The sequence below is a fragment of the Zeus faber genome (genome assembly GCF_960531495.2).
Source record: "Zeus faber genome assembly, chromosome: 18".
Lineage (NCBI taxonomy): Eukaryota > Metazoa > Chordata > Actinopteri > Zeiformes > Zeidae > Zeus > Zeus faber.
Genome location: NC_137210.1, coordinates 17,174,336 through 17,200,091, shown reverse-complemented (window position 1 = coordinate 17,200,091; position 25,756 = coordinate 17,174,336). Strand labels below are relative to the sequence as shown.

At 43.1% G+C, this 25,756-nt stretch overlaps 2 protein-coding genes across 2 annotated transcripts; both read left to right on the top strand.

The window, feature by feature from the left end:
• Positions 1-897: 897 nt before the first annotated feature.
• col28a2a (collagen, type XXVIII, alpha 2a) lies at positions 898-17,510 on the top strand. The gene is made up of 36 exons (XM_080018790.1): positions 898-1,010; positions 1,163-1,309; positions 1,695-2,269; positions 2,924-2,944; positions 3,077-3,136; positions 4,253-4,306; positions 4,492-4,536; positions 4,623-4,649; positions 4,738-4,782; positions 4,892-4,936; positions 5,286-5,339; positions 7,227-7,295; positions 7,397-7,465; positions 7,650-7,718; positions 9,100-9,168; positions 9,845-9,913; positions 10,321-10,389; positions 10,485-10,553; positions 10,716-10,787; positions 10,918-10,986; positions 11,073-11,144; positions 12,698-12,766; positions 12,939-13,007; positions 13,118-13,186; positions 13,298-13,366; positions 13,525-13,593; positions 13,784-13,852; positions 14,029-14,097; positions 14,176-14,256; positions 14,629-14,664; positions 14,739-14,775; positions 14,872-15,429; positions 15,600-15,931; positions 16,056-16,335; positions 16,426-16,617; positions 16,728-17,510. The coding sequence occupies exons 2-36, from the start codon at positions 1,171-1,173 to the stop codon at positions 16,733-16,735; spliced, it is 3,768 nt and encodes a 1,255-aa protein (XP_079874916.1). The 5' UTR covers positions 898-1,010; positions 1,163-1,170; the 3' UTR covers positions 16,736-17,510.
• A 3,057-nt stretch (positions 17,511-20,567) lies between these two features.
• Positions 20,568-25,693, top strand: bbs5 (Bardet-Biedl syndrome 5). The gene is made up of 12 exons (XM_080018806.1): positions 20,568-20,669; positions 21,672-21,754; positions 21,837-21,902; positions 22,308-22,357; positions 22,790-22,917; positions 23,021-23,156; positions 23,463-23,558; positions 24,108-24,170; positions 24,284-24,418; positions 24,655-24,738; positions 24,967-24,990; positions 25,129-25,693. Exons 1-12 carry the CDS (start codon positions 20,608-20,610, stop codon positions 25,228-25,230), a joined length of 1,029 nt encoding a protein of 342 aa, XP_079874932.1. The 5' UTR covers positions 20,568-20,607; the 3' UTR covers positions 25,231-25,693.
• The last annotated feature ends 63 nt before the right edge of the window (positions 25,694-25,756 follow it).

Here is a 25,756-nt window from a genome sequence, read left to right as displayed (position 1 = left end):
GAGTAGTAGTAGTAGTAGTAGTAGTAATAGATATAATTGCTTTTACTACATGTATGCAATGATGGATGAAGTATGAATATGCTCAGGCATCAGACAACATTTCCCATACATTCAACACAATTCAAAATACTTTTAATATATAAAATTTAGTCAAGGATCAAAAGTGAAATTACATGTTTAGCCTCGTACAGATGATTAGCATTACAAAAAGCTTAACAGGCTGAGAAAAAATATATATGAAAAAAAGTAAACAAAAGTTTAAAAAAAAAATTGCCAAATATACACAAATCGCCGAAACAAGCAAAACAAGAATAGTCAAACATATAAAAAACATACAGAATATACAATGCACGGGATGGGTAGATATTTGCTTAGAAATGTAGTGCAGTCAAAGTGTAAATTCCACTAATATGGAACAATCGAAGTAAAGTACTGTAGAAATAAGTACAAGTTTTGAGTCCTCAGTGTCTCTCCACCCGTCATGTAAGATTACAAAATGTGAGTTGCTAACAAATGCACTAAACACCTGATGACAGCAGTTGTCATCCTGGTATGAAAAGTGACTTTGGTTTCCTTTATTTATACAACCCATCATTACCTTTTAGCATTTATGGACCCCCACAGGGGTGATACAGCTGTTGTCAATGTGCACGTGTGTTTAATCTGTACGGAACAATAAATATCATCAAACCCCTGGCCACAAATCACCAGCAACATATCTGGAGAGTTGTAAATTTACTCCAGCCCCTTCCTTTCCCTGAGGCTATAGAATGGGACTGGGCATGGTTTCACAGGATCTGGCCCTGGTGGATCCTCCTCTCCTATAAAGGAGCAGGAGGGAAAGACTCTGGGGCTCACTGGATCCTCTCTGCGCCCCGCCGACGACATGGCTCATCCTGCTCTTCCCGCTGCTGCCACAAGTCATTGAGCTGCACCTGGGCTTTCTTCTGCATCAACATTTTGATTTGCACTCAATAAGGATTTGACACAACCTGGAAGGACTTTTGGCTGTGAGTGCAAAAAAAACAACAACATTATCCTCATGATGGTTAACTTCGTGTGCAGTACAAGACTCAAACTGTTACAGGAAATGTTATGTGACACTATTATGTGATGCCACGGACAAAAAATATTCCTCCACAAATTTATTTGTTTTCCACAGGTCGGACAATGATGTTCCGCACCGTTGTGTTGGTGCTGTTGGTCTCTGTGCTGACCGGCTCCCTGGGCCAAGAATTCTATGAAGACAGGAAAAATGGCAAAAAAAACAAAGCCATCCAGGCTGCTGCAAACATCCATGATGGCCAAGGTAGGAAGAGAATGCGATGAATGAGAACATCACCTTTGTGCTCAATGGATATGGGACACGTGGGAGAAATTGGTATGACGTCGCCCAAAAAAATATCAGAATCTTTTGTCTCTTTGAATCTCAAAAGATGCATGAACATATGAGTTATGACCTGAGGAAACTACAAATCAAGCAAGTCATATTCTGCTGTGATAACTTCGTGTTCATGACCTGAAACATACAATGACATGGGTCTCTAGCTATGCGATATGACTCTGATCTACGAAAAGATCTAAGCTCAGAGCAGAAACAGACACCATTTAAATAACAGCAACTAATTGATGCAACCAAACTCATTTCCAACGAAACAAAGCTTTGAAAGTTGCGCCTCGATCTGTGTGCACAGCTCTCCTCGATGTGGACTGCAGCCTGGAGCTCTCCTTCCTGCTGGACAGCTCTGAGAGCGCCAAGGAGAACCACGAGCAGGAGAAGCAGTTTGCCATGAACGTGGCGGACAGGCTGCAGGGCTTGCAGCTGCAGACCGGCCGCAGCCTCAGCAGCCGGGTGGCTCTGCTGCAGTACAGCAGCCATGTGATCACGGAGCAAACCTTCAAGCAGTGGAAGGGCGCCAAGAACTTCAAAGCCCACATCGCCCCCATTGTCTACATCGGCCACGGGACCTACACCACCTACGCCATCACCAACATGACCACGGTCTACTTGGAGGAGTCCAGCCCCGGCAGCATCAAAGTGGTCATGCTGCTTACGGATGGCATATCCCACCCCAGGAACCCGGACATCTTCTCCGCTGTCGCCGACGCTAAGAACCAGGGCGTCAAATTCTTCACCCTGGGTATAACCCGGGCCGCCAACGAGCCGGCCAATGTGGCCCAGCTCCGTCTCCTGGCCAGCTCCCCTCCCTCCCGCTACCTCCACAACTTGCAGGATGCTGACATCGTGGATAAAGTCCTCCGTGAAATTGTGAGTATTTCTTGCATGTCAAACAGACAGGTCGCATGGACTTTTATCAAGCATTTAGTGTCAGTTAAGTGTGAGTTTTTATTCAATGGATGGGAAAAGCTTCATTGACAACTTCAAAGCGACATTTAACATTTGCACACCAAGGTGTGTGTGTGTGTGTGTGTGTGTGTTTATGTGTGTGTGTGTGTGTGTGTGTGTGTGTGTGTGTGTGTGTGTACTCTGGGATTTCCTTCCGACAATGTGAAATGCTTTTTGTTTCCCTTTGGATGAAGGGATTCTCTGGCCGTCCCCTCTCACATTCTTCTAAACGCAAATATTCTTGTTTTAACAGTTCAAAAAGTGACGTACTTATCCCAGAAATTTTAATGCCGTATTTTCTTGACACATTGTTTTCTCACATATCTCACAGTGATAAAGATCTCCAATCCTATCTCATTGTAATACATAAAATAATGTCCCTGTGGCTGAACTTCACAGAAATGAACATTTTCATCGAAAATTTTAAATAGTTTTTGATTCACACAAATATTTTCATATGCCCTGTTCTACTTTAATAAATGACAATGATGCCCCTAAGGGATTACTAGACAAACCTCATAAATCGGTCTAATAATGAATCACGAAAATGTACATTTGGTCTCATTATCTCTACAGACGCAGTTGGCTGATGAAGGGGTGAGTATTTTGGATTGTGGACATAAACACATTTTGTTAAATAAATAATACATGATCAACTGCAGATGCCCTCTTTGAATGTTTAGAATTGCTACCATCACGACTCTGAAAGCCTGACTTTTCATTTTGAAGTGCCCTCTGGCGCAGAGATGCGCTTGTGAGAAAGGAGAAAGGGGACCAAGCGGCCCTGCGGTAAGTATTAAGCCCACCCCCAAAAAAATCCCTCTGAAGTATCTGAGCATGATCTGTCACAATCAGGGTTTTCCTGAAATCGTGCGCAGAGGGGTCTAATCTGTGATATTTCAGGAATGGTAATCAGGATAATTGCTCACTTTCTACCACACAACAGCTTGCAGGCATACATCTTGTGTAGACAGGGCGAGTGGCTAGGTGGTCCAAACCCACATTCTGAAAGTCGTCCTATGGCGACAGGGAGCGGATGGGAGAGATAGGGCGCGGATACTTCCAGATTATTTGTTGCCTGTCTGTGTGCTCTGTCACTAGATGTTATTGCATTTCCCATCAAACATAACCTGTGCACCATGGGAACCAGAGGCACCGCATGTGGCGCACCGCTACTAATAAAACTGGAACGTTGACCGGCGCAAATAACTCTTGCAACCCCTAGTGTCGGGGTCAGTCACCCAAACGTGGAGCCTTTAGTGAAGGCTAAAGGTGAGAGTGGCGTCGTGCATTTTATTCTATTCATCAATGGCGCAAGCAGCTCCCAAGATGGCTCTTGCCCCCCTGACTCACACAATTATATGGGAACACATTTGGATATATTAAATAAAACCCTCTTAAGCCCCTCCCCCCTGAGGTAGCCCGCTCAGGTGACGCGGGGATTCTGAGGCTCTGACAGTTAGTCGTGTGGTGACAGATGGCCGCTCGATCATTAACCAGGTGCTTTCTCCTCCAAAGAGATTCCTCAAATTCTTACGCGCAGACTTAGGCAGGCTTAATTGCTCTCATTAGTTTAATGGTCACAAACCGGTGATTTTGGGCGGACGGCGCCCGCCGCACACTGTCCAGGTGCCGCTCGGGATCCTGACCCCTGACTCAAGTGGACAAGATGCCTCATGCCCGACTTCTAACACACACACATACACACACACACACACACACACACGCACACGCACACACACACGCACACACACACGCACACATGCACACGCATGCGCGCGCACACACACACATAAATGGCTATCCATCCAATGACACAATCTCTGTTTTCATAACATATTCAAAGGGTTTTCACGTGTAGGACCAAGATAACGTGGTCATCCCTCATTCTGTCTCATTCCACAGGGGAAGAAGGGTCGTCCTGGAGATGATGGAACCCCGGGACTTAAAGGCCACAAGGTCCCTTGACTTTTGATTTACTCGAAGCTGCGTTTCTTTCATGAAGGGCTACTCCGTGGGTTTAGGACGTTTTCCTAATGCATCGTCCTTACTTAAACTCACTTATGGCCAAGAACTATGACAGATGAGTCAATTGATCTTTGGATTAGAATGACAGTGTAATGAATATGCTTCTTTTAAATCAGGGGGAAGCAGGGCTCAGTGGACTACTCGGACGTGAAGGTGCCGAGGTAAATGTTACTGTCATCATCAAACATATTTTGGTGCGTTAAGGATGTGAACGTAATGCGCTGACGCCGCAATGTCCCCCCTGCAGGGAAAGCCAGGTTACAAAGGAGAGAAGGTGCGTATTCCATTTAAAGGCCTGGGTACCTGTTCTCACGGAGGAAATACCTTGAACATAATACGATTCCATTCTGATCGTGGTACAGGGTGAGAGGGGCGAATGCGGCACTCCAGGAATCAAAGGAGACAGGGTGCGCAAGTCGAGCATCTTTGTGCGGCTGTTTCTGTTCGGCTACGTCGGCTATGTTGTCTACCGTGCACGGCCTTATGTTTATTTTCTTTCTTGCGTTTTTTAATCAGGGTTTGGAGGGTCCAGTTGGCACAAGAGGACTCAGTGGACCGAAGGTGAGCGCTGACAGTCGCACAAGATGCAGCCACCTGAGTTAAAGAGTTTTTCCAAATTTTAAAAGCTATTATTATAAGAGTACAATGCGTTTTTTTGTTGAAATCTGAATTACAATTGCTAATGGACAATGCTCATATTCATTTGTAGGACATTACATGTTTTAATCCCAGTTTCCTAATTTGCAGCTTTGAGAACAAAAGGGCCACATTTTTTGTGGACAATTGAGTGTTAATTCTTAAAAATAACTCCATACATCCAACACACCCACACACATACACACACACACACACACACACACACACACACACACACACACACGTGTAATATCTGTATCTTGTTCCGACCCAGGGCCAACCAGGGCCCCAGGGGGACCCCGGAATTGAGGGCCCTCAGGGGAAGCAGGTTAGTGCCTTTTGTAAAAGAAAGCTTTCCATCAACTCAGCTTGTGCACGTCTGCGGTGACCTTTCCGTTTCCTTTTATGACTTTAAACAAGAGACGGGAACTTTAGCACCCAGACTTTCACTGTGCAGCAGGCCCGGCTGCTCTCTGGTAATAGGCACCTGTGACAGCACTTGGCAACGAGCCACCTCCTTCCCCGTCATTACTATAATTCACGAGCGAAGGGATTAACCACCGCCGAGCAAAATCCCACCACAGGTTCCCGTATTGGCTCGCATCCTGTCTTTTTAAACATACACTTTAAAGAGCCCGCAGCATCCTCCGCGTCCTAAACGGGGACCGCAGCTAATAACACGTGTTCAAAATCAAGGTGTACGCTGAAGTCTCCTGCTGCTGCGAAGACGCTCAGAGGTAGAAGAAGGAACCGCGGTGGTCCCTCACACAGGAAGCATGCCTCCTGCAGCGCGTTCCAGACACGAACGCAAGATACTGGGAATCAGCGCTGCAGCATTGCTTTGTTTGTCTTGAGCAGAAATCCCACATATTACTGTAAAATGTTCCTCTGATCAGAGCGGCTCTCGCTGCCATTCAAGAAAGATTAAATCAAGCGCGATGAAATATAATTTTTTTTTTTTTTACGATTTTGAGTCATATATTCCACGGCAGTCATCTGCAGAACTTTGTCTCTTTGTATTCAAATTTGAGTATCTAAAGAATTATATACAAAAAAAATTCATCATCCGTGCAATTTCATCTTCTTTAGCAGATTCCAATGAACACGGCAGAGAAGAGCGACTGCCAAATATTTAGTGATTCCTCAACGTTGAACTATTTAGTGATTCCTAAAAGATGACTGAACTGTGAAAAAAAGAGGAATAAATAGGAATAGAAGTGGATCCTTCCTGTTGTGTTAAAACGTGTAAATGGATATATACACTGGCTTTTGTCTTGACACACACTTCTTTTGGTGTCAGTTACTTGAGATGAAATGTGTTTTCGCCCTGAGTAGATCTCATGATTACTCTACACTTTGATGTGAGTAGCCTCCAGTGAAAGGAAGGTTTTTTTCTTTTCTTCTATTGTAGTTGTGTGAGGTTGAGCTATTTGGACCCGCAGACAATATCCAGCTTGTCCCGACTTGAAGGAAGGGCTCAAATTCTCTCCCACCGCCCTAATGGATTTGTGGCATGATATGATGTGACATTTTGTCGTTCCAGTGACACATCATATCAACACACATACTTTCATTTCAATTTTCCTGTGCAATTTAATAGATGGTAAAAAGCAAAGCAAAAACTTTTAAGCATAATTCAATAAAGATGAACGTGAAGCGATCTAAAGCAGTGATTCTCAATTTGTCTCGCATCAGGTTTGTCCTTAGTCACAAAGTCACCACCCAAATATAATTTAAGGTTGCAACCTTTGTCATTTATTTCACAAAATGAATAGTGCCATAATCTACAATGTTTTTGTGCATGTCAGAATAATGTTATAATTATTCATTCATTATTATTATCACATTATTTTGAATAATGATTAATTTCCTGATCTTCCAAAAATGTCAGGGAAAAAAAACAAAACAGTTAAACCCCTGAATCGCTCTGCGTTGACAAAGTGGATTTAATAGCCAGGGGTCCACTCCAAATGGACCCGGGGCCCAGCTTTGGATCAGGACCGACCAGTTGAGAACCACTGAGCTAAAGGATGTAGTTTTTGCTCCTATTACAGGCTTTTTTAGAGACTGTTCAAATAAAACCTTGTATTATACTCGCTGATCTGATAGCCACATGTTCTCTGTTAATTCTTAAAATCTTCGCTGGGTTAGGGTTCATTTTCCCACATGGTGTTTGTTTCAGCGCATATTTTTGTCTTTTGTTTTTTAATCGCAGGGTGTGCGTGGCCAAGTTGGACCTCCTGGGATTCAGGGTGATACTGGCATAGGACTTCCTGGAGCAAAGGTGAAATATGTGAACAGGTTTTCATGCGCTATTATTTTTTAACTCGACGCTGTGAAAAGTTTTATATTATATATGCTCCCTCTACCGTCTTTTCTCCGAAGGGTGACGTGGGATTTCAGGGCCGACCCGGACCACCCGGTCCACATGGGATGGGTGAAACCGGCCCCCCTGTGAGTTTTACTGGGTTCTACTGACAAGATTGACACGTTATTAAAAAAAGAATCTTGTGATCGTGATTACCGATGTTGTGGAAGCGGGGGGACAGGAGGAAATCTGATCTACGGAGGAAGATTTTCATCCTTCTTCGGTCTAAGCAGTGGTTTTTAGTGACATGCTTTCTGTCTTCTCTTACAGGGGCACCAAGGGCCAAAGGGTGTTCAAGGGGAAAAAGGGCCTCAAGGCCAGGGATTCCCTGGAGCAAAGGTATGATTATCAGCCTTTCACGGGATAGAAAACCAAAACAATAGAAACAAGATCTGGGTCGGACCTAAAAACAAACCTTGGGGCACTTGGCATGCCATCGACTAAACATGCTGCTGAATTTAGAGACAAAAGGTATCCTAAAGCTGAGGGATGGCGTTCTCTAAGCCAAAATTAAACCTTCCCAATCGCTAGGAATCGGCGTTGAGATTGCGGCGTTCTCGACGCACGAGAAGGGAATCAGATTTGTGTTGTATAACTTTCCGTTCCGCAGCAGAGGGGCTCCATCTGTCAAAACCAGACTCTTATCTTGGCAACCCACTGACTTGTTACAGCTCAACTGTTCGCTGGAGTGCTGCCCTGCTGTCCGCGCCTGTCTAAACAATATATTCCCCCGTGCTTCAACATGTCACTGTACGGGACACAATATCCACACAACCACTGTGCAAATATTCCGTTCAGAGAGGAGGAGCGGGGGGCAGGGGGGCAAATACGTCTTTATTTTTACATGACCTAACTGGGGCACAAGCTTCTTAGGTAGGATCTTATTCGATGCCGCTCCATTGTTCCAGTGGGGGAAATTGTTATTTTTGTAGCAGCAAAAGATACACAAAACATATATGTACATATATGCAAAGCAACGGTGTTTACTTCATCACATTGTTTTGTTTGTTTTCATTCACGCTTTTTCCTGAATGTAAGCAGGGCACCGTTTGAGTAAGAGGGCTTTTCTCTCTCATCGGAAAAAACCTCGAGTCTTGTACTAATAGTGGCCGTGGGCAAAGCTTTTAACCACAGTGCGGCGGTTTATGCAATTATTCTGTTTAAAACAACAAAGTATCTTGCAAAAAGGCCGTTGTAGTTCACCATAACTCAAGTCTGTACCTGCGTGGGGGAAGTTGGATGAGTGCCAGGGATTTTAGTATCACAAAGCACTCTACACACACTTTGATTTGAGCAGGAAAATACCAAACACAGGACCAAAAATGGCCCCAAGCAAACAAACATCTGTTATAACACTAATTGGGGATTAAGTAAAAGTCTCTGTTTCCAATAATGAAACATGACTGGTTAGGGATGGTTCTTTGCAGCAGAACCAAAAACATTTCATATTATATCTTTGCCTGTCTGTTAGTAGTTGGTCTGTTAGTACTCGCCTCTCTCGCAAACGCACGGAATAGACTTTTTGGGGGTGAACAAAGCTTCACGCAATTACCTCCATTTTGTCAATAATCGTTTCACTTTTACATGAAAGTAACTCCGCCCTCCGTGCCCCACTCGTCTCCATACCTCTGACAAAGAGCAATGCGGATTTGGCTGCAAACCAGCGAAACGTGGCTGTGATCGACAGAACAAGAGGTTCTCATCTGTCCTCGTTCCACAGGGGGATCGGGGCCTGGTGGGGCCACCGGGGCCCAGGGGACAAACCGGTGCAGGAATCAAAGGGGAAAAGGTAAGATGGGAAGGTACCGTATATCAGATAATGTATTTTCCTCACTTTAATCGAATCTAATGGAAGCCACAAAAAACGATGATTAAATGAATACAAAACACACACACACACACACACACACACAATTGAGAAGGCTGTGGTTAGGCTGGGAAAGGTGGGGCTTTATTGACATGGTATATAGTGCAATAGGTATAATGCACTTGAAATTACTTAAAATATATCAACAAGAAATGATATACCCGGCATCATCACATGGTAGTTTGTTTATATGAAATGATTAGGGACTTGGTCTTCTACAACTGACATTAGACGGGCGACGGTGGTCCAGGAGGTAGAGCGGGTCATCCAGTAACCAGAGGGTTCCTGGTTCAGTCCCCAGCTCATTCTAGTAGTACATGGAAGTGTCCTTGAGCAAGACACTGAACCTCTCGCTGCCCAGGTGTGCGCCTTGCATGGCCGCCGCCATCAATGTGAGACATGCTTCAGTCATATGAGTGGGAGAGCACTATATAAATTCCCATTTTATACATACAAGAGATTTTCACACATTTCACATTTCCTGGCTGCATGGTTGTATTTGTTCATGAATGAGAAATGAGCAGCGACAGTGTCAGTGAGGAATAGTTTATTGTCATCATAGAGCCACAGTGATCTGACAACTGGGTTCTGCTTCCAGGGTGAACTTGGGCCGCCAGGTTTTCCAGGACTAACTGGACTGACAGGAGCAGGTATACAGGGGGAAAAGGTCAGTACAGTATCATCATTCCCCTCTTATTACAACACCTTTTAATAGAGTTTGTATGAAATTAGGCTTTTAGAAGCTGAGGAGATAGACAACTAAACACAAAAATCATTCCCCACTTCCTTGTTCTTACTCATCCCAAAGTGCCAACGCATACAAAATAAAAATAATAAAGATAAAAACAATAACGGCCAGAGCCTTAACTGTCCTTATGTGGCCACCGAAAATAACTTTATCTACATGTTTTATTTTATTATTTCTCTTTGTCACAAAGAAATTCTCATTCGTACAAGCAGGCATTGACAAATAAAAAACGACCTTGAGAAGAGCCATTCCGACACCCATACACACACTTTGCACGAATACCATTTTACCATTCTAACGTTGATGGAATTGATATTACTTCTCAGGGTGTTGAGGGCCCAAGAGGCCCACCAGGGGGCAGAGGTTCTCCAGGAGAAGGCTTACCTGGACCCAAGGTGCGTCTTACCTATCCGAAATCTAAATTATCTCATCTCATCTCGAATTCCATCTGAAATTAATTTTCCTTGATTGTATTGACTGTATTCTCCAGGGCGACCAAGGTTTGCCAGGGGAACAGGGAGCGACAGGAGAGAGAGGCACTGGTGATGCCGGTCCAAAGGTAGGCCCACTCATCCACTGACACAGATCCACCCGGTGGATCACCCTCCAGGTGATCAAGGCCGATGTGTGAAGGCAAAAATCATTTTTATGTTTGTGAACTGCATGGATCAATGTATTCAACACACAAACAAATAAATCCTGTACATCCCCCCTGTTTCAGGGTGAGCCTGGTGCAGCTGGATTGGGCGGCTTGCCTGGTCTGCCAGGAGAAGACGGGGCTCCGGGACAGAAGGTACAGTACATTTGACCACTTTAGACACCTCTGTTACCTGGTTTACACCGGAACAAATATGATGCTTATCCTAAAATATATGTTAGGGAGGTGATCTGCGTCCTATCTACCTTCCCCTTGCTTCTCTCAGGGTGAGCCCGGTGTACTTGGCCTCAGAGGTCCTGAGGGGACAGCGGGAATTGGCACTCAGGGAGAAAAGGTGAGAAGAGTAAAGACCCCCGTGGTCCTGTTCACACCTGAAATGAATGGAGATCATCAATCCCGTTTTCTCGGAACGTACTCTAGGGTGACCAGGGTCAGAGGGGCATCCGAGGCTTACACGGACCGCCTGGAATCAGCGGACCCTCAGGGCCAAAGGTAAAAACAGAAGAAATAAAATGGAATCAGCATTTGTTTTGTATTTGTAACAAAATAATGTCACAACACATAAATCTATGTAATCACATAAACATATATGCACACACATAATGACGAAAACAACCTCATATAACCCCAGTCACATATTTTCATAGACATCCCACAGACATCCCAGCCTTGGAGTCCCAGACACAGCTATCAGTGTTCAGGCCTCACCTTGACGCAGCTGCGGAGAGCGAGAACAACATTCGACACAAAGTTCACCTTAACTTTAAACAGTACGAATCTGTGACGCCAAACTGTCTATATATTGTTTCTGACTTCCCAAAATAAACTGTTCGACTCAGAGAGCTGCTCGAGAGCGCATCTCTGATCCGGCCCTTGTGACAAGTAAAACCACCGTCTGTTTGTAAAATACCATTACCACGTCGCTTGACCACCCATATCGTTAAGACCTTTGTTGCCATCCTTTTTGACGACCCTGAGTGCGCTCTGGAATCTTGGTCTCCCAAGATTGGGAAACCAATCTTGGTCTCCGTGAATTTGTAGTGTTGATGTTTTTCTGGTTTGCTCAGAAATATAAATCAATCAATAAATAAATAAATAAATAAATAAATAAATAAATAAATAAATAAATAAATAAATAAATTTATTAATTTATTGTATATATATATATATATATATATATATATATTAGGCTGATTTTGTATCCCACACAGGTTGTGATGGTGTTTTTAATCTTCGTAAACTAGCACTACTGATTTTTTACAGTGTTTTAATCATAATGTCATTCATTTTAAGAGTTTATTACGTAATCAATTTTAAGCATTTATTATAATGTCAGTCATTTTAAGAGTTTATTACATAATCATTTTAAGCATTGAGTATGACGTAAAAAAAATTATTATATAATCATGTCTCAATATTTAAGTTTTATAATGTTAATTCTTATTATTCCTATCTCTTTGTGATTAAAAGGGTGGAAAGTAACAAAATAATGTCACAATATATAAATCTATGAAATCACATAAACATATATGCACACACATAATAACGAATACAACCTCATATAACCCCAGTCACAAATTTTCACATAATTCCCACCGACATCCCCAGCCTTGGAGTCCCGGACGGAGCTCTCAGTGTTCAGGCCTCACCTTGACGCAGCTGCGGAGAGCGAGAACAACATTCGTCACAGAGTTTAGCTTAACGTTAAACAGTACGAATCTGTGACGCCAAACTGACTACATATTGTTTCTGACTTTCCAAAATAAACTGTTCGACTGAGATCGTATGGGAACACTTTTCCTCATCACTGCAACAAAAGCATATAAGCAGTATATGCTGCATATTTCTTCAGTGTTGTACTTGGCCACTATCCCTGTTTGCTGTCGTTCATGCTGCGATGGGCAAAATATTCTTTTGAGATTGATGTCGTTTAGTGAGCCCGAATACTTGCCATACTTGTGTCAGTAGTTATAACTCCTTTCCAACTTGCCGGGATGAAAGACGTGTTTGATGAGGATTTCTCTTGGCAACGCTTGCCTTTTCAGGGGGAACCTGGCACACCAGGAAGGCTTGGCATGCCGGGGCCGCCGGGACGGGCCATAACAGGCCCCAAGGTAACAAACACATGTCTTTTATCACTGTGATTCCTGACACGGGTCTCGGCAGGTTAGACTGCTACCCCGCAGTCAGAAACAGTCGGATAGAGTCCATTAAAATGCATCATCCGATCGCTGTTGACGAGCATCACTGTGACTTTTTCTCGCCTGCTGTGGTGTTGGTTTCCAGGGTGACGGAGGCCCTCCTGGCCCCTCTGGGCCCGTTGGAGAAACAGGACACGGGCTACCTGGCCAAAAGGTAAGCACTGTCTAGATGTGTGAAGAATGCTCTTTTAGAATTGATTTAATATATTATGATACATAGAACAATATGCTGTTGGTGTTAACCCATACCTGCTGTGTTACCAGGGTGATCGTGGTCATGTAGGGTTGCCAGGTCCAGTTGGGCTAAAAGGCGATGGCATTCCTGGCCCTGTGGTCTGTACACTACACCAATAATTAACAAAGCCTACTCATTCAAGTATTTGTATTCAACAGCTAATTTAAAGGCTAATTTGTGTAATCATCATACATATTTAATGTTTCCAGGGCCCGCCAGGCCTTCCAGGCTTACCAGGCGATCTGGGGCCTGAGGGAATAGGAATCCCAGGACCCAAGGTTTGTATGACGTAACTGTTTTGTAAGGTTTGTGCAACATGTTTAACATGTTTGTGTACTAATAGGGGAAATCGTGACAGTTTGTTTAATGTGTGATTCTATGTAATTGTGCTCATAGCACCCTTGAGATGTGTTTTGTTTTTGTGCTTGTGTTCCAGGGAGACATTGGCTTCAGGGGCTTGCCAGGTTTGCCTGGTCCACCAGGAGAGGGTCTGCAGGGACTACCGGTAAGAAAGACTGCATCACACGCCATATTCTATCAGTGATTAATGCACCCAGGTTTGATAAACCCATTCGACTAGATGTCGTGGTCATGCACCTGCAAATATACACACAATAATATTCAAACAAGCTTTACCAAACAAGTTTTTGCAGTTTTCTTCAACGGTCTGATGACATTTAAACCTTTGCTTTAAGGGTAATGTAGGCAGGCCAGGACCCCCAGGTCCAACCGGACCTCAAGGGGAAGGTATTCAAGGATCAAAGGTAATTATCTCCAGTTATTTTTAAATGTAAAATATATCGAATTGAGATGTTGCATGTGCCATTATAAAGCACAGGTATACAGCAATAATAGTGACACAGTAAAATATTTATGGCCTTTTATCAATAACTGATGTATGTGCCATCTGTATGATTCTGCAAAACCCTTCTCATTTCAGGGTGAGCCCGGGTCTCAGGGTGTCACTGGGCCTCGAGGTCCACAAGGGGAGGGATATCCTGGCGCTAAGGTATGAAAATGACAATGAGATAATGTGCTGTTGATACCTGATCAACGCTGTTTTTGACTCGTCACGTTCACATTTCAGGGTGACCGCGGTTTACAGGGCGAGAGGGGTGTGAAGGGAATAGTGGGGGACAGGGGTGATCCTGGACTTCCTGGAGAATCAGTGAGTAAACATTTTATCAATTCTATTCAGGCGTCTTGAGACAATCTTATTATGTATTTCAGGTTAATTCACAGGAACAAAAGCGTCATTCGAATACAGTTGATCAATTTATCATTCTGTCTATAGTTTTTACAGCCCATCTTAAAAGTATAGACCCTTGCGATGAACCCTAGCTCTGCTCCAGGACTGAAAGTCCAAATCTTGACAAAATAGGTCGCTGTAACTGGGTGAGATCCGATGCTGTAGTTATTATTATCCATATGCATGTATTCATTTCGTACAGGAGCTGGTAAGTGTTTCGATGGTTGTTTTTTGACACTTTTGACACCGATTGTTGAATTTTGACATTTTTGCTCTTTCTTTCACCCTCAGGGCACGCCGGGAATGAAAGGAGAGATAGGACTCACCGTAAGTCCTACACCGTAGGCAACACGATTAATATCACAGTTCTTGTCTTCATTTGACCGTTGAATCTCTTTCAGAGAGAGGACATCATTAAGCTGATCAAAGAAATATGTGGTAAGTCAGCATCGACGCTAAAATAGCATGAAGAAATAAGAAAAAGTGTAGACGAAAGTCAACTTTGATCTTAATCAATAATGCGTTTCTTTCCAGGCTGTGGCGTTAAATGCAAGGAGAGGCCGATGGAGCTGGTGTTCGTCATCGACAGCTCGGAGAGCGTCGGCCCCGAGAACTTTGAAATCATCAAGGACTTTGTGACGAGGCTGGTGGACCGCACCACCGTGGGACGTAACGCCACCAGGATCGGGCTGGTCCTCTACAGCCTGGACGTGCACCTGGAGTTCAACCTGGCCCGCTACGTCACCAAGCACGACGTCAAGCAGGCCATTTGGAAGATGCTTTACATAGGCGAGGGCACCTACACCGGCACCGCCATCCGAAAGGCCACCCAGGAGGCGTTCTTCAGCGCCAGGTCGGGGGTCAGGAAGGTGGCCATCGTCATCACCGACGGACAGACCGACAAGCGGGAGCCCGTCAAGCTGGACATTGCGGTGCGGGAGGCCCACGCCGCCAACATCGAGATGTACGCGCTGGGGATCGTCAACTCCACCGATCCGACGCAGGCGGAATTCCTGCAAGAGCTCAACCTCATCGCCTCCGATCCCGACAGTGAACACATGTACCTCATTGATGACTTCAACACTCTGCCAGGTGGAAATCTACATTTGACAGCTGTTATGCATCCATCACATAGTAACATCTATTAGGCAAAATGGGTAATATTCCCCACAGGGTCATAGGTGTAACATCCCCGTCTCAATATATTTGGCTGAAGAGATCATTAGCGATGTGAATATATGATTTCTCTCTCTTCCTTTCAGCACTGGAGTCCAAACTAGTGAGCCAGTTCTGTGAAGATGAAAAGGGCGCCCTGATTTACAATCGCATCACAAACGGCTACAGTGACGGCAATCGCGGCCGTGTCTTTCACGGCAACGGAGAGAGCAATGGCCACAACAGCCTGGGTAATAACGGTCTCACCCATAGCGGCCACGGCACTAGCGGGCAGGGAAAGACAAAACATGAGAACAACGGGTACGAGACGCTGGGAGAGGAGACCCTGAACCAGAGACGCACAAATACCCAGAACCACATACGGGGGCGTGGAGACACCTTTGCGCTGCCCATCAATGCAGGTCCTCTTCCCGCGAAGGTTTGTGTCAAGTATCACATTTTAGAGTTATTTTAATGGACTATAAGGAATAAAAATAAAAATTAAAAAATGACGATTTTCTTTTTTTGAACTACGTATTCTTTATGGTACTGTTGCGAAACAGGTGACAGAGGACGACGACGGCGAAGATTTAGACTTCACCACCCGCGTGCGAGGAGGTAAAACTGTGACAGTGCTTAGTAAGGTGACATCCGCTTTGCCTGTGAGAGAAAGCTCCACTTCCAGAGACACAGGCCTGTCATCTTCCTCATTGTTGTCCTCCTCCTCCTCCTCATCATCATCATCATCATCCTTATCGGTAGCCACATCATCAACATCAGATTTAATATCATCATTTACAGCAAATCGGTTGAGGCCAGAGGTGATTTCTACACTAACAGCAGGTGAGTAGAATTTTTATTTTTTTTTTCTTTTGGGGTATATTATTTGGAAATCTCGAAACTCACACATTTTGTTGTTGTTGTTGTTGTCAGTGTCCGCTGCTGTTGATTCCCGCTGTAACCTGGGCTTGGACCAAGGCACCTGCAGGGAGTATTCTATCCACTGGTATTATGATAAACAGGCCAATGCCTGCGCACAGTTCTGGTACGGAGGCTGTGGAGGAAACGACAACCGTTACGAGACGGAAGAGGAATGCAAGAAGACATGCGTTCAGTCCAGGACAGGTAAATCTCGTTTTTATTATTTATTTATTTTTTTAACACAAATGCTGCATTTGTACTATTCTAAAAAAAATGTACTGAACTTGCTTTACTTCTTTTTTTTTCCACACCAGCTGGATAAATTGAGAAGAACAACCAGCCAAAATTTTTTCCAGAATATTCCTCATCAGGAAAACCTGTGCATTTACATGTCTGTTTCTAACTCTATTTCTTTGCTTATTTCTATACAACAAGATATTTAAAGAAATGTAGTTGTATCGTGCTTCAAAAAAAAGCAAAAAAAAAAAAAAATACAATCAAACAATTACCCATTAAACCTGTGGGGATAAGCAAAGGAATAATCTGAAAAAGACAAGTGAATGCAAGTAAACACACATCACAAGGATATTTTGGATAGTCAATACCATATTACCTTCAATAATTTACATCAAATGATGCATTACAAATGTTAACCTTTAATCAGGATTTTGTCATGCTGAAAAATAAGCTATTAGTACCAAAGACTATACCATGTCATGGTAGATGATTCTTATATCTCTCTGAGCCCCATGCTGCTGCGTGCACTGAGGTTTTTTTTCTATCCATAGGAAAAGCCATAATACGGCACATAATACATACTATTATGCAAGATTTGTTAATAATGTACCTTATGCTCTGAACCATTTGTTTGATTGTTGTATATTTTGTTTACTGTCAATGATGAATTGGCTATTTGGGTCATGTCAGGTAGTCTTAATACGAGGCTTCTGTTGTGTAGATAGTAAATTAACCACAATGTCATTAGGCTACTAAAGCCTTTAGTCTTTGTCTTATAAGTGACATTCTCTCTTCATGTTTCTGTTTTCAAAACGTGACTCCTATTTGTGTTTGTCTGTATTCATTTATAAGCCTGCAGTGTGTCTATCAGAATTTTTTTATTTTTATGTTTTTATTAATAAAACATGTGTGCTGTCATTCACTTCCTTAAATATATCATTTTTAATATACATATACTGGATGCAGGCGTTACAACAGCTCAGTGAGATACGTGAAGCAAATACATAAGTAAGATTATGTACACTATGCTCACAGAATACATGAAACAAAAATAAGTAATGACAGCTCAATAGATGTACATGTACATGTAGATTTACAATATAATAAGATATACGAAAGCAATCTCCAGGTAGTGAATAGTTATGAAATAATCGTCATGACAAGAGCAAATGTATTTATGGCAGTGTATTATTAAATAATATAATAGCATTAATAGCATTGTTTTAAATATATATTTAATCGTTGGGGCTTTTTTAATTATTGTCTCAAGTACCTCTACTAAAATAAAAATATAATTAATGTGTCAAGATTGATTTTCCCTTTGGGGATTAATAAAAAGTTATCTTATATATGTAAATATGTGGGGAAATTAATGCACACACACACACACACACACACACACACACACACACACACACACACACACACACACACACACACATGCATTTTTTACAAACAAACAGGCAACAAAAATATTTGGGGGGTTTACTATAACGTTCATCCCTTTCCGGTGTCGTGCCAAAAAGTGATCGTCCGCCAAAAACTGATTGCCAAAAACTGATTGCGGCATCTACCTTGTCACCGAAACGTTATTTACGCCTCAAAATGACTTGGTTTGATTTCCAAAAGTTGTATTTTAGAGATTATAGCCCATCCAGTTCCTTTTACCAGTTTCAATGCCTTTAAAGAGCCAAACCCAGTAACACGCAGTGCCCCCTTGCCAAAAAGTGATTGCCGCTCTTACCTTGACTGAAAGGTTGTTTCTGCCTCAAAATGACTCGATTTCGCTCTTGATGGTTATGTTAGACAGATTAATGCCCAGTCCTTTTTACCACTTGAAATACTTTATAGGGCCAATACAGCTCATAAAATGCAGTTTTGCACTTGTCAAACTATAAAATGCAGTTTTGCACTTGTCAAACCATAAAATGCAGTTTTGCACTTGTCAAACCATAAAATGCAGTTTTGCACTTGTCAAACCACAAAAAGCGGTTTTGCTCTTGCAGCTCCTACCTGGTGATTGGTTATTTATGACTCAAAATGACCCTTTTCTTTCGTGGGTTGGGTTATATTTGACGGATCACAGCCCGCGCGCACTTTTTTGGCGGACTATCACTTTTCTGGCACGACACCGGTTCCGGCGGCTCAAAGACCGTCGACGTTTCTGACGTCATAGATCGCGTGGTAAACGTAGATCTCTCGACGCGCGCTCTGTTGCCGCGTCGCCAACTGACCACGGGAGAGAGGGGGGGGGGGGGGGGTGGCTGCCTGGCAAGCCTGATTGGGAGAAGTTTCAGAAAGAAAGTGGGAAATACCCGAGCCAGATTGATGATAATATAGACGGAGACGTTTGATAACAAAATTAGACAAGTTGCTACCATGAGCTGCGTTAAGAGTCCACCCCTAAAAGTGAAGGCGAAGTAAAGAGGGAAGCCGTGCCACGCTGGGAGGACGAAGGCGTGAGAAATAAGGAAATAAAGCATTGGAAAGCAGTGAAAAGAGCAAATGATTCAGTACAAACAAGCCCGGGCGGTAGTGATGAGAAGCGTAAGACAGGAGGAGGAGGAGACGGCTCACTCGGGAGCGCCGCTCAGGTAGGAGAGGTGTGAGGGACGGTCCAAAAGATGGACGGAGACCGGGGGGGGGGGGGGGGGGGGGGTGGCGGTACACGGTTCCAATCATGCGGGTCTGGGTGTGGTCCAGGCTTGGGGCCGGTGAGAACATCGCCAGTGTGTGCTTTGTCGGAAACAGCTGCTTGTAAACCACTGGATAAATCTGAAGGGGCATGGAGAAAGCCGGCCGTCCAAAAAGAGTGTCACAGGCCCGCTGGGAAAGGGAGAGAGAGCACAGAAATTTGGGGTTTTGACTGGACAGAAGATGCTGCAGCAAGAGACATGGGAGCGCATGGAAAGGTTTTGTCCAGCGGTAACATGGCCCATCATCCCTTTGTGGATACCAGAAACTCTGGCGGTAGATTTGAAATGACCGAAAATCAAGGCAATAAATAAAGGTGCAGATCTGGTGAGTGAGTTTCAAGGTCTATGATGGATTTAAGTATAACGACTGTGCGCAGGTTTTTGCGGCTGGATCAGAGGATCCAATAACACGGAACACAAGTCCTGCAGTTGTGGTTCCTGGCCCTAGAGGTGAGATACGCAGACAGACCTCAAATTGCAGAGACTAAGTGTACAATACCGTCCTGGCGTATCCCATCTTGATGGCTTTAGTGTCGAATGGGTTGAACAAAGCAAACCGTAGTCCCGATCTGTCGCGACTCCGCTCTGTGCAGTCTCATGTCGGGCACGTCCGAGCCTCATCGGAAGTTACTTCACGAAATGATATCAATCCACGCAGGAATAAGGATCAGGGGTCACATTCATTTGGGTTCCCGCTCATACAGGTATATTGGGGAAGGAAAGAGTGGGCAAACCACGTAGACGCACGTGTTATTCTCTCAAAATCCGAAGGACGGGGCGTTTGTGTGGGAGAGAATCAATGAAGAGCGGCACGGGCACGGGGACGGGGAGACACGAGGGAGACATTTACTTTCCATTCGAAATAAGAGTTGGTGTTGTGAGGAATAGGGAGACGACCATGACACGGTTCAGAATAGGACACAGTGATCTGAAACGGTACGCCTCACATTATGGGGAAGCAGCCGACGTCTTTCCGTAGAGCGTGCGCCTGTTGAGTCGCAGGAAATATGCTGGAAAGGACACGATGGAGGAGATGGAAAGATTAGGACGCACGGGAGGAGGAGTGGAGTGTGGACAGGGCAAAGGATGCTCGGTCAGCTTCCTCATGAGGACAGGGCGGGTGAGGGGAAATCTGTAGGAGTTCACCAACTCCAGGGGGTGGCAGCAGTGCGACTTTTAGGACGCCGTTGAAACTCAAAAGAAGAAGAGGCGCGACGACGCTGTGTTGCCTCTCGCTCCTGCTAGATCCAGGCGGGGCGTCATGGCGGCTGTTCTGGATGCGCTTTGGGAGGACCGAGACGTTCGATTTGACATAACTGCGCAGTAAGTTCCACGGCTGCTAAATGTGTTTGTTTCAAAAAAAAAAAAAAAAAAAAATTTAACGCCGTCGCACCGACGCTACTCCGTTCATTTCAAGTAAGCAGCTCACGCTAAGCTAACAGGTAAGACGGCGATCTGGCTACGTTGCTAGGCAACGGCCCAGGCGTTGTCATGGATAAGAGTTAGCGTTACATTTCTTCCGTGAAATGAGGGACTTAAATGTGAATATCGGGATCTAAGCGGTGGTGGAAGAAGTTTTCAGACCTTATGCTCGAGGAAAAGGTACAATTATCCTGACACAAAATCACCGTAGTGAAGATGAGCCACATTGTCAAGTACCACATTGACACTTAGACCGATGTAAAAGCATCGAAATACTTGCTGTTAGATGTATTTAAAGTAAAGCTTCGATGTATTTAAAGTAAAGGTACTTGTTAGATGCATGTGCTGAATACAGCTGGTGTTTATTTACATAGATGTGGACCGATGAGGATCAATGAGTACAGTAATTATTGATCAGCAGGTTGAAGGATCCAGCCCCTGTTTGTTTATTTTTATTTTTTATTTATTTTTTTTTAACTAAAGAAGCAAAAGAAACACAGTAGAGTAAAATAAAAATCTTTATATTTGTTTTGAAATGTAGTGTAGTAAAAATCAAGTCTCCCAAACGAAATGTACTTCACCGAATATAGGGAATGTGAAGTTTGAAGGTTGCCATGGACTGGGGTGGCCTTTTTTGGAGGATCACTTCCAAAATATACAAAATGTACAGAAAATGGAGATAGGGAAGGAGAAAAAGAAGGTTCAAGGTTTCACTCCAATATTTCCCGTGGCAGTTTTTCACCCAAACAAGGCTTCCAAGCCTTCTCATAACTCAAAAATGCCAACTTGACGTTGACAGTCAATGGGGGCGATTCCCCCACACATGGCGGCTCACTCCAGCAGTGTGGCGTCAGCTTCACGTCAGCTCCTGGTCATCAGACGTTGTTCTAAAATTGCTTCCAGACAGATGAAGACTCGACCAGGAGAGGTGTTGATAGACTGCCTGGACTCCATTGAAGACACCAAAGGAAACAATGGATACCGAGGTGCCCGTGACACGTCATTCACACGGAAAAACACAAGTTTGTGACCCGATCCCTCTTCTAATCATTTGATTTCTCCCTCCAGGGAGACTCTTGGTGACAAATCTGAGGATTATTTGGCATTCTTTGGCTCTGCCCAGAGTAAATTTGTGTAAGTACGGCTGTGTAAATAATGGGTTTATGTGGGGGCAACAGATTGCGCGTGTGACAGGTGTAAGCGGTACAATGCTGTTTAAAAATCGAAAACAAATGTTTCCTCTCATTGTCAGTTTCCAATCTATTTTATATTCCCATTTCCGAGCCATCATAGACATGAAGTCCCCGATATAATATTTACAATTTTCGTGGAAATGTAACGATAGGCCGAGTAACCTTTCTGAATCTGCACAGGGGTATTATGTACCGTGAACATTTAGAACATGCATATGATACGTGAAGCATTTTTGGATGAATTACCAAAATGTTTACAGATTGCGTTCCTCAAGAGTTGTCGATTTAAAAAATAAAATAAAATAAAATTCTGAATATTCATGTAAATGTGTTTATTTTCTTCTAGCTGTGGGTTACAACTCCATCATTAATATCACAACAAGGACGGCCAACTCTGTGAGTAATAAACTCTGCATTAGAGCCCTGAAACATGTTCAACTTTACATAAATGAAGGAAGCGTGTTTTGGCTCAATTTCCGACGACATTATGATCTGGACACATCCTTTACTGAACTATAATGTATGTAAAATGTGTGTTCAGTTGATAATTAATCATACAACTGCTTCATCCTGTAAATCAAAGAATAAACAAGTTCAAGTTGAAGAAATGAGTTGTCACATACATATACATACGGTCATACATACAAAGACATTGGTTTGACAACAAATTGTAGAAATGGAACAAGTGAATATTCAAAAAAAAAAACATAATTTATTTATTTATTACTATTATTATTATTTGTATTATTATTATTATTATTATTTTTTTGTGTGTGTGTGTTTTTACATTTACACGCCTGCTCTGAGAACTGAATGTGCTTTTTTCAGAAACTGCGAGGCCAGACTGAAGCACTCTACATCTTGACAAAGTCCAACAACACTAGATTTGAGTTCATTTTTACCAACGTGGTTCCTGGAAGTCCAAGACTGTTTACTTCTGTCATCGCTGTGCACAGGTATAACAATGCTTGTCGATTATGTTACCCCAAGCCTGGATCAGAATGCATACGATATTGTTTCCTTTTTCCTATTTGTGTTTTTATTTGTATTTTTTTACAGGGCCTATGAGACCTCCAAAATGTACAGAGACCTTAAACTGCGAGGAGCTCTGATTCAGAACAAGCAGCTCAGACTCTTGCCTCAAGAGCGAGTTTACGATAAAATCAATGGAGTTTGGAATTTATCCAGTGACCAGGTACTGTGGAAAGAGTTTTTTTTCATCCAGCGTTGCTCACCATTTCCAGTTTGTTGGCCGTACATACAAATCCCAGGTCTCTGACTGTGGTATTGCTGTGTTTTACAGCTGCATTGTTAAACTGAATTTATTTGGAGGAATACACTTCCAGTGTTCAGCTTAATGGATGACAGCTTTCCTTATGCAAGTAGATAAGAGATAAAAAACATGGTCATTTTTTAACATGATGTGGTTGCATGTCAGGCAAGTCCATGCATTTATTTCAAATGAGTATTGTTTTATTGTTGTTTTATTTATTTTTTTCAGGGTAATCTGGGCACCTTCTTCATCACGAATGTTCGGATAGTGTGGCACGCCAACATGAATGAGAGCTTCAATGTCAGCATTCCTTATCTACAGATAGTAAGTGTTGTTTATTTTGGGACCCTTATCGATCCTCACATCAGACGTCCTTACCAATTTCAAAACTGAACTGTCATGATGAGCTCATCATCAGTAAGATATGAGTAGAGCGATGCAAATATATTTTTGTCCGTTTCCAATGAATAAAGGTATCTCGTATAAAAGGACATACATTTTGCTGTACGGGTAATGCCGATATTAAGCTGAATATTTTCCCTAACAATTAGGAACTAGAATGAAACTAGCAGGCTACTGACGTTCTAGCCTGTAACTCATTAAACATGAAGTTGCATTATCGCCTGCAGCATACTGGTGGTCTTAAGCATTGTTTATTGTGTTATAAATTAGTCTTTAGCAAACCAGAGACATGCACCAAAAACAAACCTGAAAAAGACCCTAGACAGAAACATGGGAGTGTTTGTTAATAAATACTAAGAAAATGACGGTAATGCACAGATGTTCTGTATCCTGACAACTTTTTCTGTAAATGAACGTATTGACCCTTGTCAAATGAGTCCTTCATCGGGTGTCTTATTTTCTTCCATAAAGCGTTCTATAAGAATAAGAGACTCAAAGTTTGGCTTGGCTTTGGTGATCGAGAGCTCCCAGCAGGTTAGTTCTGTCTAAACTGGCTGGATTTGTTTCTTTTCTGATTTTCTCTTTATAAGCTTTGTCGCACATTCCAAAAACAATTCAAGTTCAACGACATAACTCCTTTGTCTTAGACTGGAGGGTACGTGCTTGGATTTAAGATCGACCCGATGGATAAGCTTCAAGATGCAGTGAAGGAGATAAACTCCCTCCATAAGGTGTACTCTGCCAACCCCATCTTCGGAGTAGACTATGAAATGGAGGAAAAGGTAGGGAACGTTCGGGCATGAGAATGTACTGTAAGATTAACTGTGAACCTGGCCTGTCGGGGGCAGAAGAAATTCCTGTTTTTGAACGCGGGCAAAACCACCCGTGTCATTTGTATTACCTGTGTTCTCTCGTCATTTGAGCAACTTAAGCCGTTTATATAACCATGACCTATTACGTTGGTCTCCCCGCTGAGTTGTCATAGCTCTATTTATTTATCCCCTCGTGCTGAATCCAGCCCCAGCCGCTGGAGGAGCTGACCGTGGAACAGCCCCCCGATGATGTGGAAATTGAGCCTGACGAGCAGACGGACGCTTTCACTGTGAGTGTTCCTCCTTTTCCAGCCAGGCACTCGGCCTCCTCTGGGGGTTCTTCACACTCTCAGAATACCAGGTGGCTCCGGACCAGATTAGAAAATGAATGTGCAGTATGTTGCCTGGTGCTTGTGTTTACTGAAAGGTTTACACAGAACGCAATACCCCACTGTTTTTAAAGAAAATAACCGTGGTCGTGAGACGTGTGAACCATTTTGTCTTTGTCTTTGCTTCAGGCTTACTTTGCTGATGGAAATAAGGTAAAGTCTGATCAACTCCACCCCCAGTTCTAATGGTGCACTTCGATTAATTCCTGTACCTATTTTATTACTCTATAAGGTGTGTGTTCAAAAACCTCCTGTCAACTGTGCTCCATTTTTTTTATCGTCATTCCCAAGCAACAAGACCGGGAGCCGGTGTTCTCTGAGGAGCTCGGCATCGCCATCGAGAAGCTGAAAGAAGGATTCACACTTCAAGGGCTGTGGGAAGTCATGGGGTGAAATAGTCTCAATGTTTTTATGTGTATCTTCTGTAAGTATGTATACATTATAATGATATAGTTTACATAATTGTTGTATTTATTTTTAGGTCAAGATAAAAAGTTGTACAGCTAGACTGAGATACTATTTGAGTTATGTTGGAGGAGACGATGCCACTTTATTTTAAATTAAAGTGTTGGAGTTCACAGAGTAGTGTAATAAAATATATGTGAAAACTTGTGAGCCCAATATGGGCAGGTGGCAGTTACATGAAAGTAAAGTAAAAATAGTATACATATAACAGCAGTATGTAGCAATAATATAAATAGTAATACTGGTAAATATGCTGCTACAGTAGCATCTCTCCGGCGCTCTTGCTGTACGATTGACTGTTTGTGTCACATGGTTGTTTCTCGGCTCTGTATGATTGGCTGTACATGTCTCATGTTTGAAGTGACGTATTTTCAGAGGTTTACGAAGGTAATAAAACCTACGTAATTTTATAGTGGTGGACTCTTTCCTTGGATTCAATTTTTGATGGGTTACA

Excerpts from the sequence above, each read along its gene's own strand:
- bbs5 (XM_080018806.1), top strand. The coding sequence starts at position 20,608 with ATGGCGGCTGTTCTGGATGCGCTTTGGGAGGACCGAGACGTTCGATTT. Across the intron at positions 22,358-22,789 it reads CAACAAGGACGGCCAACTCT|AAACTGCGAGGCCAGACTGA; the intron begins GTGAGTAATAAA and ends TGCTTTTTTCAG. Across the intron at positions 24,171-24,283 it reads TGATCGAGAGCTCCCAGCAG|ACTGGAGGGTACGTGCTTGG; the intron begins GTTAGTTCTGTC and ends CCTTTGTCTTAG.
- col28a2a (XM_080018790.1), top strand. The coding sequence starts at position 1,171 with ATGATGTTCCGCACCGTTGTGTTGGTGCTGTTGGTCTCTGTGCTGACC. Across the intron at positions 4,783-4,891 it reads CAGGAATCAAAGGAGACAGG|GGTTTGGAGGGTCCAGTTGG; the intron begins GTGCGCAAGTCG and ends TTTTTTAATCAG. Across the intron at positions 10,554-10,715 it reads CTGGTGATGCCGGTCCAAAG|GGTGAGCCTGGTGCAGCTGG; the intron begins GTAGGCCCACTC and ends CCCCTGTTTCAG.